General features: G+C 48.1%; 1 protein-coding gene across 4 annotated transcripts; it reads right to left on the reverse strand.

The window, feature by feature from the left end:
- Positions 1-421: 421 nt before the first annotated feature.
- LOC133339874 (carbohydrate sulfotransferase 8-like) lies at positions 422-7,862 on the reverse strand. 4 transcript variants are annotated; one of them, XM_061548005.1, is made up of 5 exons: positions 7,743-7,862; positions 5,668-5,744; positions 5,192-5,315; positions 4,133-4,569; positions 422-1,118 (listed from the first exon to the last, which is right to left on the reverse strand). In XM_061548005.1, exons 1-5 carry the CDS (start codon positions 7,837-7,839, stop codon positions 699-701), a joined length of 1,155 nt encoding a protein of 384 aa, XP_061403989.1. In that variant the 5' UTR covers positions 7,840-7,862; the 3' UTR covers positions 422-698. The 4 variants fall into 4 exon arrangements, with proteins under 4 accessions (XP_061403989.1, XP_061403991.1, XP_061403990.1 ...); XM_061548007.1 differs by having other exon boundaries at positions 4,307-4,572; XM_061548006.1 differs by having other exon boundaries at positions 422-1,083; positions 4,133-4,572.
- Positions 7,863-12,426: the final 4,564 nt, after the last annotated feature.

A 12,426-nucleotide genomic window follows, 5' to 3' on the forward strand; every position in this document is an offset into this window, starting at 1 on the left:
CCTATAATTTACACTCATATTGTGTTTTTGTATTATTTGTTGTAACGTTCTGAGCTGCCCCTACTGAGTGTCTGTGAAAAAGAGCTGTATAGATCATAGAATTCCTCCAATATAAATATTCTGATTAACTGATCCAAGGGGGAGTGCATAGACAATGAAGATCAGGAGACCAAGGATTAAGCTCTGTCTAACTTCATGCTTCACTTGTCTAATATGAATATTGACCCAATGAGACATAGAAACGAACCCATTCCAAAGCAATGTAATGCAAATACATATCCATCTTCTGTACCATATAATCCCGTGGCCCACAGTATGAAAAGCAGCAGAAAGATCAAGCACGAAACATAGACAATAGTGAAAGATCAACACATGGTAGAAGATCATTATAGAGCATCAATAAGGCAATCTTAGTCCTTGGATCTGAGCAAAAGCTAGGTTTAACTTTTCGATGAAAGTAATGATTGCGTTTCTACAATCTTCCCAATGTTATAAGAAACCCCGCATGCCATATAGATCATGGGGCTATGTGAGACCACGTTTGTCTATGTTGGTCAGCTCTGTGTGGTTTGGTGGAAATTATCTTCATGCAGGAACCTTAAAATGCAGATACTTGGTTAAACATTACCAATTAAGCAAAATATCTAGTTTATATTAAATGTGGTGTTCAGTTCGAAGATAACTGAGTTATGGTGCCTTCAAATGTTCATGTCAGATGGCAGTGGATATCCGAAGAGCTTGTAGTCTCCATAATAGAATGTGTAAAGCTGCTGTCTCACTTTCGAGCTCAGCTGTGCCAGGTAGTATCCGGTGAGTGACGCAGAAGAGCGTTTGTCTTTTGGGCTCGAGTAAAACACCGATTCCGGTGCCCTCACGCGCGCCAGCAATTCGGCCGCGTCGCGCCCCAAAGTCTCCACTTTGCCGAGGTAGTCGTAGCGCAGCAGACAGGGCTGGCACAGGTGGTGAGCTGGTAGCCAGTGCACGTCCTGCCCCAGAGGGCGCTCGGGGTCGAGGATGAAGCGCACCATCTCGGGGAAAGTTACGTCGTGACCGCCTGTCAGGGACATGCGACTGGGGTTCTTCCTGTAGTGCGAAATGATAGCTCGTCCATACACTTTCTGCACTCGCCGTCATTGGTTTTGGAGAGAAACGAAAAAAGTTATGCCGGTTTATTTTCAGAGTGGATAGTAGAGTGGGGTAAGAGGCACACGTGGGGTGAAAGTACTTTTTGCCCTGGTGTTCGCACGTGGCTTGCTCAGTTGAGCTGCAGATACGAGCAGCAGCAGCAGCAGCCAGTGCCTCTAGAGGATGGCGTCAATCTGCATCTCCACCTGACTAGAGCTGATGACTTAATTTCCTGCTTGCACCAGGACAGAAAGGCCTTTAATGCCACGTAGGCCTCTTAGCCCACCTGACCCTGCCTTCCATCTTTTATGAAGACATCACTTAAGTCTGCGGCCTACCTACAGCATGTGTGAAAAAGATGGACCCAATTTCAAAGCAATATTTTTTACGATGGCAACATGTTACAATTACACAAAAAGTTACAAACGGTTTAATGAGTTATCAAGTTTAACTAACCATTTTTTAAATGCTCTATGTGCCCTCCACCTGCTGTACGGACAACATCGAGACGATAGTTTAATTCGTCCCAAACGTTTTCCTCTGAGGTGCGTGGTCACCCTGTGCTCTTCCCCTTACATAAACAGCTTGTTTCCTCAAATTGTCGGTACCAACGACGAATTTTCTTTGACATTGGCGGATCAATGCTAAAACGCCGTTGAAACGCACGCTGCACCGCAATTACGGATTCAGTCTTGCTGAACTGCAGAACGCAAAATGCCTTGTATTGCGGGGTCACCATCTTGCGAATAACTGAGGCTAGGGGCTGTTTGTGCGCCGGGAGAGGCATCTAGCGATAATCATGTGAAACTCTATGCCCCGCCCTTTCAAGTGGTACGAGTTTAATTCATGGGCGGTTCGTGGTTGCAGAGATATAGCGATTTCAAATCGGGTCCATCTTTTTTAAACACCCTGTATTATTAATATATCTCTTATAATATATTGTAAATATATCTATATTAATTGCATGACATCACCACATCTATATCTTACATCTTTCTTATCTAACTCATTATTTCTACTCTCTGCATATCTCCTCTGCTTGTCCACCACAAACAAATTCAATTTGTCTTCTTGGTTCTTTCGGTAAAGTCACATAGAAGGGAAGTAATAAAATAATAAAAATAAAACATAATAAAATAATAAAATAATATAATAAAATAATATAATATAATATTTTTATTATTTTATTACTTCCCTTCTACGTGACTTTACCGAAAGAACCAAGAAGATGAATCCCTGCAGTCACGAAAGCTTTAAATCGAAATTCAATTTGTTTGGCTTTGGCAGATAGTGGAGGATTTTAACAATACAGATTTTGCTAGATCACTTTGTGGCCTCACCCACAACGCAATGGTGAATAATTATATTGTCTGCTTATTATTCTATCATGAGTTCAGCAATAAAGTAACATTTTAACTGAGAGCACGGATTTATTTGTAAGTGAAATGGACAATGAACCCAACCAGTTCAGTTACATTCTTGACCACAGCGAACGTCAGTGGTGAGTGATCACAACTGGTTATAGGCCACTCCACTCCTTTACCAACCCAGACTGGCCAACATGGTGAAAAATGGTCAAACAATCCCTATGACATATGTAGTGGCATCGGTGGAGGCCACTGCATGAGACAATACGCCGGCCTGTGTGAGGTACGATGCGCGCCGCTCACACCAGCCACATGCAGTGCCAGCCTCTGGCGGTCAGGGGGCAAGTGCGCCAGGGACGGCGCAAGGGGTTCACAGGGGGCCGTGGCACTCCAGGTGAACCCGGAGGCTTGGTGACCGGAGGCACCGGCCAAGGGGCCCGAAGGAGGGGGCTGGGGGGACCACGGGACCAGGACCAGGTGCCTCTCGAAGGCTCGAGAAGGGAGGCGTGGCCAGGGGCAGAGGAAGCCCCGGGACCGGCAATACAAGCCGGACCCCAGAACGGGTCCGGCAGCTGGTGCAAGACTGAAGACAAAAGCCGTCACCTGGAGAAGACCTGCCCGACTACAGGGCTCGGACCCGAGGCAGGGTCCGGTCCGAGATACCCACCCTATGTGAGCTCGGGTAAGCCAGGATTAGCTAGGGTGAGCTAGTGTGAGCCAGGGTGAGCCAGGGGGAGCCAGGGTGAGCGAGGGTGAGCGAGGGTGAGCCAGGGTGAGCGAGGGTGAGCCAGGGTGAGCTAGAATGAGCCAGGGTGAGCCAGGGTGAGCCAGGGTGAGCTAGAATGAGCCAGGGGGAGCCAGGGGGAGTCAGCGTGAGCCAGGGGGAGCCAGGGTGAGCTAGAATGAGCCAGGGGGAGCCAGGGGGAGCCAGGGGGAGTCAGCGTGAGCCAGGGGGAGCCAGGGTGAGCCAGGGTGAGCCAGGGGGAGCCAGGGTGAGCCAGGGGGAGCCAGGGGGAGCGAGGGTGAGCTAGAATGAGCCAGGGGGAGCCAGGGGGAGCTAGAATGAGCCAGGGTGAGCCAGGGGGAGCCAGGGTGAGCCAGGGGGAGCGAGGGTGAGCTAGAATGAGCCAGGGCGAGCCAGGGGGAGCCAGGGTGAGCTAGAGTGAGCCAGGGGGAGCCAGGGTGAGCAAGAGTGAGCCAGGGTGAGCCAGCGGGAGCCAGGGGGAGCTAGAATGAGCCAGGGTGAGCCAGGGGGAGCTAGAATGAGCCAGGGTGAGCCAGGGGGAGCCAGGGGGCTAGGATTAGCCAGGGTGAGCCAGGGTGAGCCAGGGTGAACCAGGGGGAGCCAGGGGGAGCCAGGGGGGCCAGGATTAGCCAGGGTGAGTCAGGGCGAGCTAGAATGACCCAGGGCGAGCCAGGGCGAGCCAGCCTGAAGGAGATACCTCGCTAGGGTAGCTGGTGAAGAGGCAGTGATACATCTGCGTGTTTTAGGGCTTATTGTAATAAACGTGTTGCCTCCAAGAAGTATCTGCCTCCCTCGTGTGAACCACTACACATATACTAAGTGGTGGAAGAGGGGGGAGGGGCTACATTCAGTCGTAGCGTGCGCTGCACGTTTACATTCACACACTGGTACGCACCTTGTAGTGCTTGGAGTGCAGAAACTTGTCTCGGTAGGCGGACACGAGGCGCTCCATGGGCTCCCTCACAAACATCACCATCGTGTAGTTATCTAGCCGCGAGCGCTGACCAGAGGTGTCAAACGAGCTCAGCTTTGTATAGTTGAAGTTGTGCACTTGATTCTGCGTCATCACCTTGGACGACTTGATGTTCCCCATCAGCGCCAGGAAGGTCCTCTTCCAGTTGGTGCAGCCGGTCTTGGGCACCTCACAGTACATAAATGCATAGCGGTCGGCCACATAGATGCGGGATGCGAGCCACTCCTGGACGCGTGGCGATGGCGACTGCGGCAAGATGCCCCTCTCCCTGAGCTGCTTGCACTCTGTGGTGAGAGTCGAGAGCCGCTCTTCCTGATTCTCTTCCAGCAATTTACCCATGAGCAGGTTTCCCCAGCTGTCTGCTGCACACACACACACACCACACCCAGGAAGGAACAACAACAATGATGCATTGGCATTCATCACTAAAATCACTGAAGCAGTGTGCGGAGGCTGTGGTCACACAGAAAATATCATGGAACGTACAACTTTACGAAATAATTGCTATTATTAAGTTATTTTATTTTTAATCTGTAATGTTGTCTGCCGACCGAGTCGCCCTTAAAAATACTTTCTTAGCTCAATGGGCTTTATTCGGGAAATAAACTTCTGATTCTGATAATTCAATGCCCGATTCACAAATGCGAAAGAGGAGGCGTCATGACAGCAATAAACACCACTCCACTACTCCTGATGCACTCACTAGCTGTTGCTCTCTACATCGACTTGAGCCACACAAAGAAGACTCGTCGAAGCATGATGGCTGTATGGCTCACAACGCGAATGCCCACGCAAGAGCACCAAGCCAGTATCGTTGTTTGTATAAAGCCTCCATCCGCGGTCATGGCTAACCGCACCCCCAATTGATCTGACAAAAACTCCTGCTACCCACGGATCGCTTCGCCCCTGTTATCCACATTTGTATACCACCACCAGAGACAGTGCATGCCGTGAGTCTGCGCGTCCTCCACCACGACTTACGACTGGGAGAGGAAGCCACTTTGGAGTGTCGGTCAGCGTCCTGCCCTGTACGAGGAGAAGGACAGCCGGTGCCCCCACGCGAACAATCTCCTGAGGTTTGACCCTGGAGCTGTGCGGAGCTGTTCTGCGCCATATGAGGGAGAACACAAGCTACTGAACACGTGTAATGACAAGCCACGAGAGAGAATATGCAAGCTAATGAACATGTTGCAAATTCACAAGCTATGCGAGAGAGGACACAAGCTAATTAATACGTTGCATGAGAATTGTGGCTGATATCTGTTTTTGATTCTCTCTGCCCGACTAACCCCAAATGTTAAATCAATTTTGCAATTCATGTCATGTGAATTGAAGATATTCCCATCCGGAACGCTCGTGTGGTGTCTAATAACAGTGTTATATTCCCCCAGTGTTAAATAAAGCTCGCGTTAGATGCCGCTCGTGTTCGATGCGGCTCGTGTTAGATGCGGCCTTACTGTCGCTGGGAGAGCTGTGCCGGCCTTCTCACTGCTCTGTGAATCCACACTTTTAAGATGGCTTGGGGTCAATGGACCTGTAGGATCGCAACAAGATGTAAAAAGATATCATTAGAACTCCCGTGTGCCACTCTGAAATTCCCTTTTATATCACACGTAATATCCCAATTGCGACGAATGCATCACGTCATCGCACGTAGACAAGCACGGCCCTTTAATGTTCACTACTGCGTGATGGTCTCCCTTGCGCCATGCAGTCTGACTGTTACGTATTTGACCATACTTCATGCTGGTCAGCGCGGATTGGTGAAGGTGGGGAGCGTAAAAGTGGGTGCTTACAAGTCGACGAGAGGAACACGTTGCTGCACTTCCCTCTGCTCCCCACACCATTGCGGGCGTGTCGTCACGGGATGAACACGTTTCCACGTGGAGGAGCTATTGTCGCTGGTTTTTTAACAGCACAGAGACCTGAGTCACGGGACACTACGATACTACTGCTGGAGTTTTTGTGATCGACTCTTAGTATAGAGCAGCTATTACATTCCCTTCATAGACTATTAGTCACATGCAAATAAAACCACAGTTCTATACTTCTCAGGGATTAAGCAAGCAGAATTAAGTGACAATTTTTTTTTCAATTATATTTTTATCTTTTGGTTTGACCTCCATGGCAAAGTGCGCCATTTTCTTCCACACTCTGGGGGTTGAGGCACTCTCCCATATACCCTGCTGCATGGGGGTGTGGACTCGAGTCATGTGACTTGGACTCGAGTCAGACTCGAGTCATGAATTTGATGACTTCAGACTCGACTTGGACTTGCATAACAATGACTTTGTCCCACCTCTGAGGTGTGGACTCGAGTCATGTGACTTGGACTCGAGTCAGACTCGAGTTATGAATTTGATGACTTCAGACTCGACTTGGACTTGCATAACAATGACTTTGTCCCACCTCTGCTGCTGCATGGGGGTGTTCCTCACGTAGCAGTCAACCTGATATTTTTATTTTCACATTTAGTGATTAAAAATGAGAAAAAAAATGCATTCTGATGGTTGTTTTTGCATGGTCATTGGTGGTCAGGCAGAGACAATTTAAACTCACCACACGTGAATTGTCCACTTTATTGGGGACAATTCACAGTGAGATTAGCATGTTTTCAATGCCGATTCGGTCGTGTGGATTGTTGGACCATACTTCACAACACGGGTCAATAACTCACCATTCATGTGAGAAGTGGTTGCGTATCAATGTAGGCAACTAGCTCCATAGCGCAGCAGGCTAACTGCTGTCCAAGCCATTGGACCACATTCTGCTGCGATAACTCATAATTACCTAGGAACCCGCTCACTAAGTCTCAAGTCTCTATTTCAAGAGGGTCCTGCTACTTTTATAGACAGGGCCAAATTATATTGCTATGTGTTATCCCAAGTTAGTAATTTGTGAATTATTATTTTTCAAATGTTACCTATAATGCCACCAAGCATTCATCACCTATTAGTTTTCTATTACATTCAAAGGATCTTTCCAAGCCACTGGTGAAGCAGACAGCATGTACCGTATTTTTTGTTACGAGTTAACACATCCGTTACATTAACCTGGGCGGCCGTGGGTGTCTCACCACGAACCTCTGCAAAAAAGAATGAATTCATATTTAATGTGCAATGTAATCGAGGTACACTTGTTGTCTTGGTGTGTTTGGGAACTGTTTTTGTTGTAGTTTTGCTGCCTTGTCCAAGATTGCATTTTGTGTTGACAAATCGACAGGATCTATTCTCCTTGGATACTTTATCGATTTCTATTTGTAGTGACATGCTTACCTTTTGTCTATCTTGCAACTCACATCGTCATTTGTGTTGCTTACTGATGGTAACTCGCTGGACCACCCTCGCCCCTCCTGGACATCCGTGAGAAAGAGCTTCATAGCTCATCGGATTCCTCCTCGTCCAGTTATAAAGATCCTGATTCTGAAACGCGATACTGCTCAGTTCCGTCACTGCCATAGCGATCGCAAAATCCTCACGTGGTCCACGCAGGAGCCTGAACCTCTGGCCCTCTACTCCCATCCCGTACTCACTATTAGGAAGCACCTGGATGCTGAGCAAGAATGAATATATTAAGATCCCAGCTCCAACTGCCAGGAGCCACTGGTAAAAGTCGAGTGCTCTCATCATCCCCGGGGCAGTGCTCACGGATCTGGGAGTAGCAGAGGAAGGGACAGAAAGGGGCTCATGTAAATGCAAACCATTATAGGTTGACGTGACATTCGGTTAGGAAAATACTTAAGCAACCGGAGAGTTTGTTTTGGTCAGATTTTAATGACTCGTCGAGTCAATGTTATTTTTTTTACACACACGGCACCTTTCTGGCATAGTTGGCTGTGTACGGTGCGAAAGAAGTTCAACATACATTCATACAAATCTGCCACACGAAGCACCATCATCACATTAATACTCAACATACATGAGAACATTGTAAATAATGGTTCCTTATGTTTCCGTTCTATCTATTGTCACATAAATCAATACGGAAAAAATGGAAGGACGGTGTCCAACACGGATGTAAATGTTCATGGAATAACAAAATGAAAAGTAAAGCAATATATTTGACTATATATTTCCCTGCATACAGGAGTTTTTAAGTAGGGAGGCTGAAGTCTATTTTGTGCCCCCAGAGTTTGACAAGTTGGTGGGCAATAGCCTCCCTCTCGCCCCTGGGTCTATTTAGAATACGGCTGCACTGCAGATAATTCCCGCCTCAAGTGGCTTCCTCCTTCATAACACAGGTGTTTTGAGTTAGATCACATAATCTGAATATGTTGTTAAACCCGCCACCACCCGACACAGCCATGTAGTAAGGTGTGTCACGTAAAGAGAACATGTCAATTAATTACGAGCAAATCCACAACATTTGCAATCTGAGTACGACATTTTCCTGGTAATTACAACTAGCACCATCAGGCAGCAGCCAGATTTGTGGAGAAATCCTCCTGTTCTGTTAATTAGAGGAATAGATGTGATGACGTCACTTGTAAAACCTTCACGTGCGCAGGGGGGGGGATTAATGAATGAATATAAATGACAATGGGTATCTATTACCAGTTGGGATATTCACATTTGTGTAGTGTAGTAGAACGACACTCCCGTGTTGGCTCGGTATGGGGGCTGTAGGCAGGTGCGACGGGGGTCGTAATGGGCCGTGACACTTTGCGTGAACCCAACAGGACACGTGACCGGATAAAGGGGGGCCAGGGGTCCCAGGGGGGTCACGTGGTTGGGGTTCGGGCCTTCCCGAAGGATCGAGAAGGGGGGCGTGGCCTGGGACGGAGTCGGCCACGCCGGAGTGGGTTACAAGCGGGGCGTGGACGGAGAGCCGCGTTGTTCTGTGCTGTTCTGCTGGGTCAACTCTGGGATGAAGCCACCATCTACGATCCTCGGTCTCCGGTCCAGAAATGTAGTATCCCCGTGTGTTAGCTAAATTGGGAACGTGGTTACCACCCTATGTCGTTATCCTGTTAATGTTAAGAGTTACCCGTTGTGTTTAGCTAATACATAGTGTTGCCTCCAAAGCTCAAGTGTGCGCCTGAATTAACCCACTACATTTGTAATAAACGCACATTATGCATGTGTAGGGGTGTCAGGGGAAGGATTCCCACCAATAGATGGGTTAGTGGGAGGGGTGATCGAGGAGATATAAGGAGAGACGGGCGGGAAGAAGGCGCCTTTGGCGGGAACGATATTGGGATGGCTGGGGACAGGTGTGGATGGAAGGAAAGGAATAAAGGACGAGACCCCTGCAATCTGGTGTCGGCTCCTACTTTACACATGCACATTATACATGTCCATTGTTCTTTTACCTCCTGCCGTTTGTGTGTATTAAAATAGCAGTACCTGGTATTGTCTGTTCACAGGTAATCCGAGTTGACGTATATATACTCATTGCCTGTCGGTGGTGGCAGATTTAACGATACATTTATATTTGCGCGATCTAACCAAAAGAAAAACTGTATTACGTATGACATTGGACGCGAAAGCCTACGTGTTAAGGCTTCCTCCTTGTCAAGCCCCAAGTTTCTTGACACAAACAAGGTGAACATTGCTTCTTTGTCGTGGCTTCATTCGCCTGGAATTCACCCTCTCCACAGACTATTGCCCATACTGGTCGCGAAAGCCTACGTGTTAAACTATTGCCCATAGCCTCTCACAGAGAGCCAAAGGCTCACACAGACCCACAGACTCACACAGACCCATATATTCATAGACCCATCGACTCCCACAGAGACCCATAGACTCACACAGAGATCCATACTCACACAGAGACCCTGTCGCAGCTCAAGTGGTCTGGGATTCACTCCCTCGTGCTCCTCTCTCAGTGGGCCACACATTGGCATCGGCGTCGTCCTTCTATTAGATTATCATGATTCAATTATTTATCCTTTGTGCAGTGCGATTTCATTGCAAAACGCGATATATCTAACAATGAGGTTTGTTGAACAAGCAAACAATGGGTCAATTGAACAAATCAAAAACACTTTTAAATCCTAACATGTGCTTGGAGACTACTCTCTGACCATCTGAGCTCTACACGGCGAGACAATGATCGCAACATGCAAAGCAGCTGCTTACCGTGGAGATAGACGGGAGACAGAGAGGAGGAATCCTCTATCGAACCAGCGCACACGACGGCAACTGAGATGTGCCACAGTATCGGCTGTTCACGACCAAGGCCCTGGGCGCATCAGAGCTCACAGTCAGTGCTGTGCTCACGTTTGCCCGATGACACACGGCCAAGCAAGGCAGTTCTTCGCTACGGGCCAATACTGGCCATCGTTCAAATGTCAGAGATGACGCTTGCAATAAGGTACACAAGCCATGCAGGGTCACGGTATTAAAACTGCATTGACAAAAGTAGCACCTAATGGGGCAGCAAAATAAATTAGACGTATGTGTGTGTACTCGGGCCGTTGCACTGCTGGGGTGGGCAAACATCTTTGCAGTGTGTAGCATGTGCAATGAAAGCAAAGTGGGTTGTGTTGTGAGAACGGATTATGGAAGAAATGTTGGCACATGAAGCCCTTCTAATCATTGCATGACGCCGGTTTCTATGAAGACAAATGTTCCTTAACGTTTGTTCTGATTACACTGTATAACAATTACTTATTTATTTACTTCCTGGGTAGTAAGTGTCATTTCCTAATTGCTTATGCCTCAAAAGTACAAAAATGGCTATTATTTCCCACAAACTTTGCTTTTGTGACCAGGACAGTGATATTTTGAAATGTACCTATTTTCCAGAACATTCCAGATAGACTCAGTATTGAGTAAACTTGGAGTAACTTATAGAACATTAGCGGTAAGTACCCGGCGTTGCTCGGGCGAAAACGACAGACACACACATCGACTTACACACAGACATCGACCCACACACATAGAAACACATCCACTTACACACACACACATGGACTTACACACACAGACATCGACTTGAGACACACTTAGACATAGAGTTACACCAGTGGCGGCTCCTGCAAAATCTCTCAGGGGGGCAAATGTCTGGATGATTGATAAGGATAAGGTCCACCCATGCAATGGATAAATTAACAGCTTAAGCATGTAAAGGCAACTTAACTTCTTTAATAGCGTAACTCTGTGGTTGAATGACATTGGTGGTGCGTCGCCCAATCGCCCTGAAGATACCGCCCCTGAGTTACACACATACAACGAATCATACACACACATAGACTCACACAGACACATATCGACGCACACACACACATGGACTCTCACACACATACACACATTGCCGTACACACATCGACTGACACACAAGCAGACACATCGACTCACACACGCACATAGAGCCACCACACATGTACGTACACACACACACACTCACACGCACACATGGACCTACACACTTGAAAAAAATGGACTTACACTTACTCACATGGAGCCACGCACACACAGCGACTAACACACACGCACATCGACTGACACACACCATATCGACTCACACACACAAACACATCGACTCACACACACACATTGACTTACACACACACATTACTGCAGACACGCACATCGACTCACACACACATATGGACGTAGACACACGCATTATTATTGTTAAAAGAAGTAACTTAATTTTTTATTAATAGTTTTCTACACACACACAGCACAGACACACATTCCCCAAGAAGCTCACTAGTAAGGAGAAAGTGACTTGGAACAGCTTTGTCACAGTGGTCCGTGGCTTCCTGGGCAATCACAAGGTCGAAAACTATGTGGCGCTGGTTGAGACTGGTGAAGAACTAGGGCACAATGGCCTGTAAGATGTCCCTAAAAGTCCATATCCTTTATGCCCATCTTGATAAATTCAGCGATGGTCGCAGACAGCAGCGTTGACGGGACCCCAGTTGGGACGGGGACCCGAAGGGATGGTCGCCGAGTAAATTCATCGTGATTCCGCGTCTTTTGATGGTGCTTTCGCCGCTGCGGTTCCTCAATGGAATTGAAGACGGGGCGACGCTGCACGTCGCCGATGGAACGAGGGACCACGTCAGCGCGAGGACCGGGGAGCACAGAGGCCACCCTTGGCCTGCTATTGTTGTGTCCGACTGGGACACTTTGCGAGGGAATGCCGAAGCCGGCCTTCATCTCCGACTTCGGTTGCTGCTCCGGCGCCTGCTGCCCCTCCGATGGCTCCACCACCACCCCCACAGGCGAGTCGGTACACGTCGGACACCCGGCCCATTTCATAAC

This window comes from Lethenteron reissneri, unplaced genomic scaffold (genome assembly GCF_015708825.2).
Source record: "Lethenteron reissneri isolate LAM-NWPU_2019-01 unplaced genomic scaffold, ASM1570882v1 scaffold_499, whole genome shotgun sequence".
Classification (NCBI taxonomy): domain Eukaryota; kingdom Metazoa; phylum Chordata; class Hyperoartia; order Petromyzontiformes; family Petromyzontidae; genus Lethenteron; species Lethenteron reissneri.

What these genes read in the sequence shown, in the direction of transcription:
- LOC133339874 (XM_061548003.1), bottom strand. Translation starts at nt 7,839, where the DNA reads ATGATGAGAGCACTCGACTTTTACCAGTGGCTCCTGGCAGTTGGAGCT. An exon ending in CATCCAGGTGCTTCCTAATA is followed by an intron (nt 5,745 to 7,742) that starts GTGAGTACGGGA and finishes GCGATCCTACAG; the next exon opens with GTCCATTGACCCCAAGCCAT. An exon ending in TGCACTCCAAGCACTACAAG is followed by an intron (nt 1,119 to 4,132) that starts GTGCGTACCAGT and finishes CGGCGAGTGCAG; the next exon opens with AAAGTGTATGGACGAGCTAT.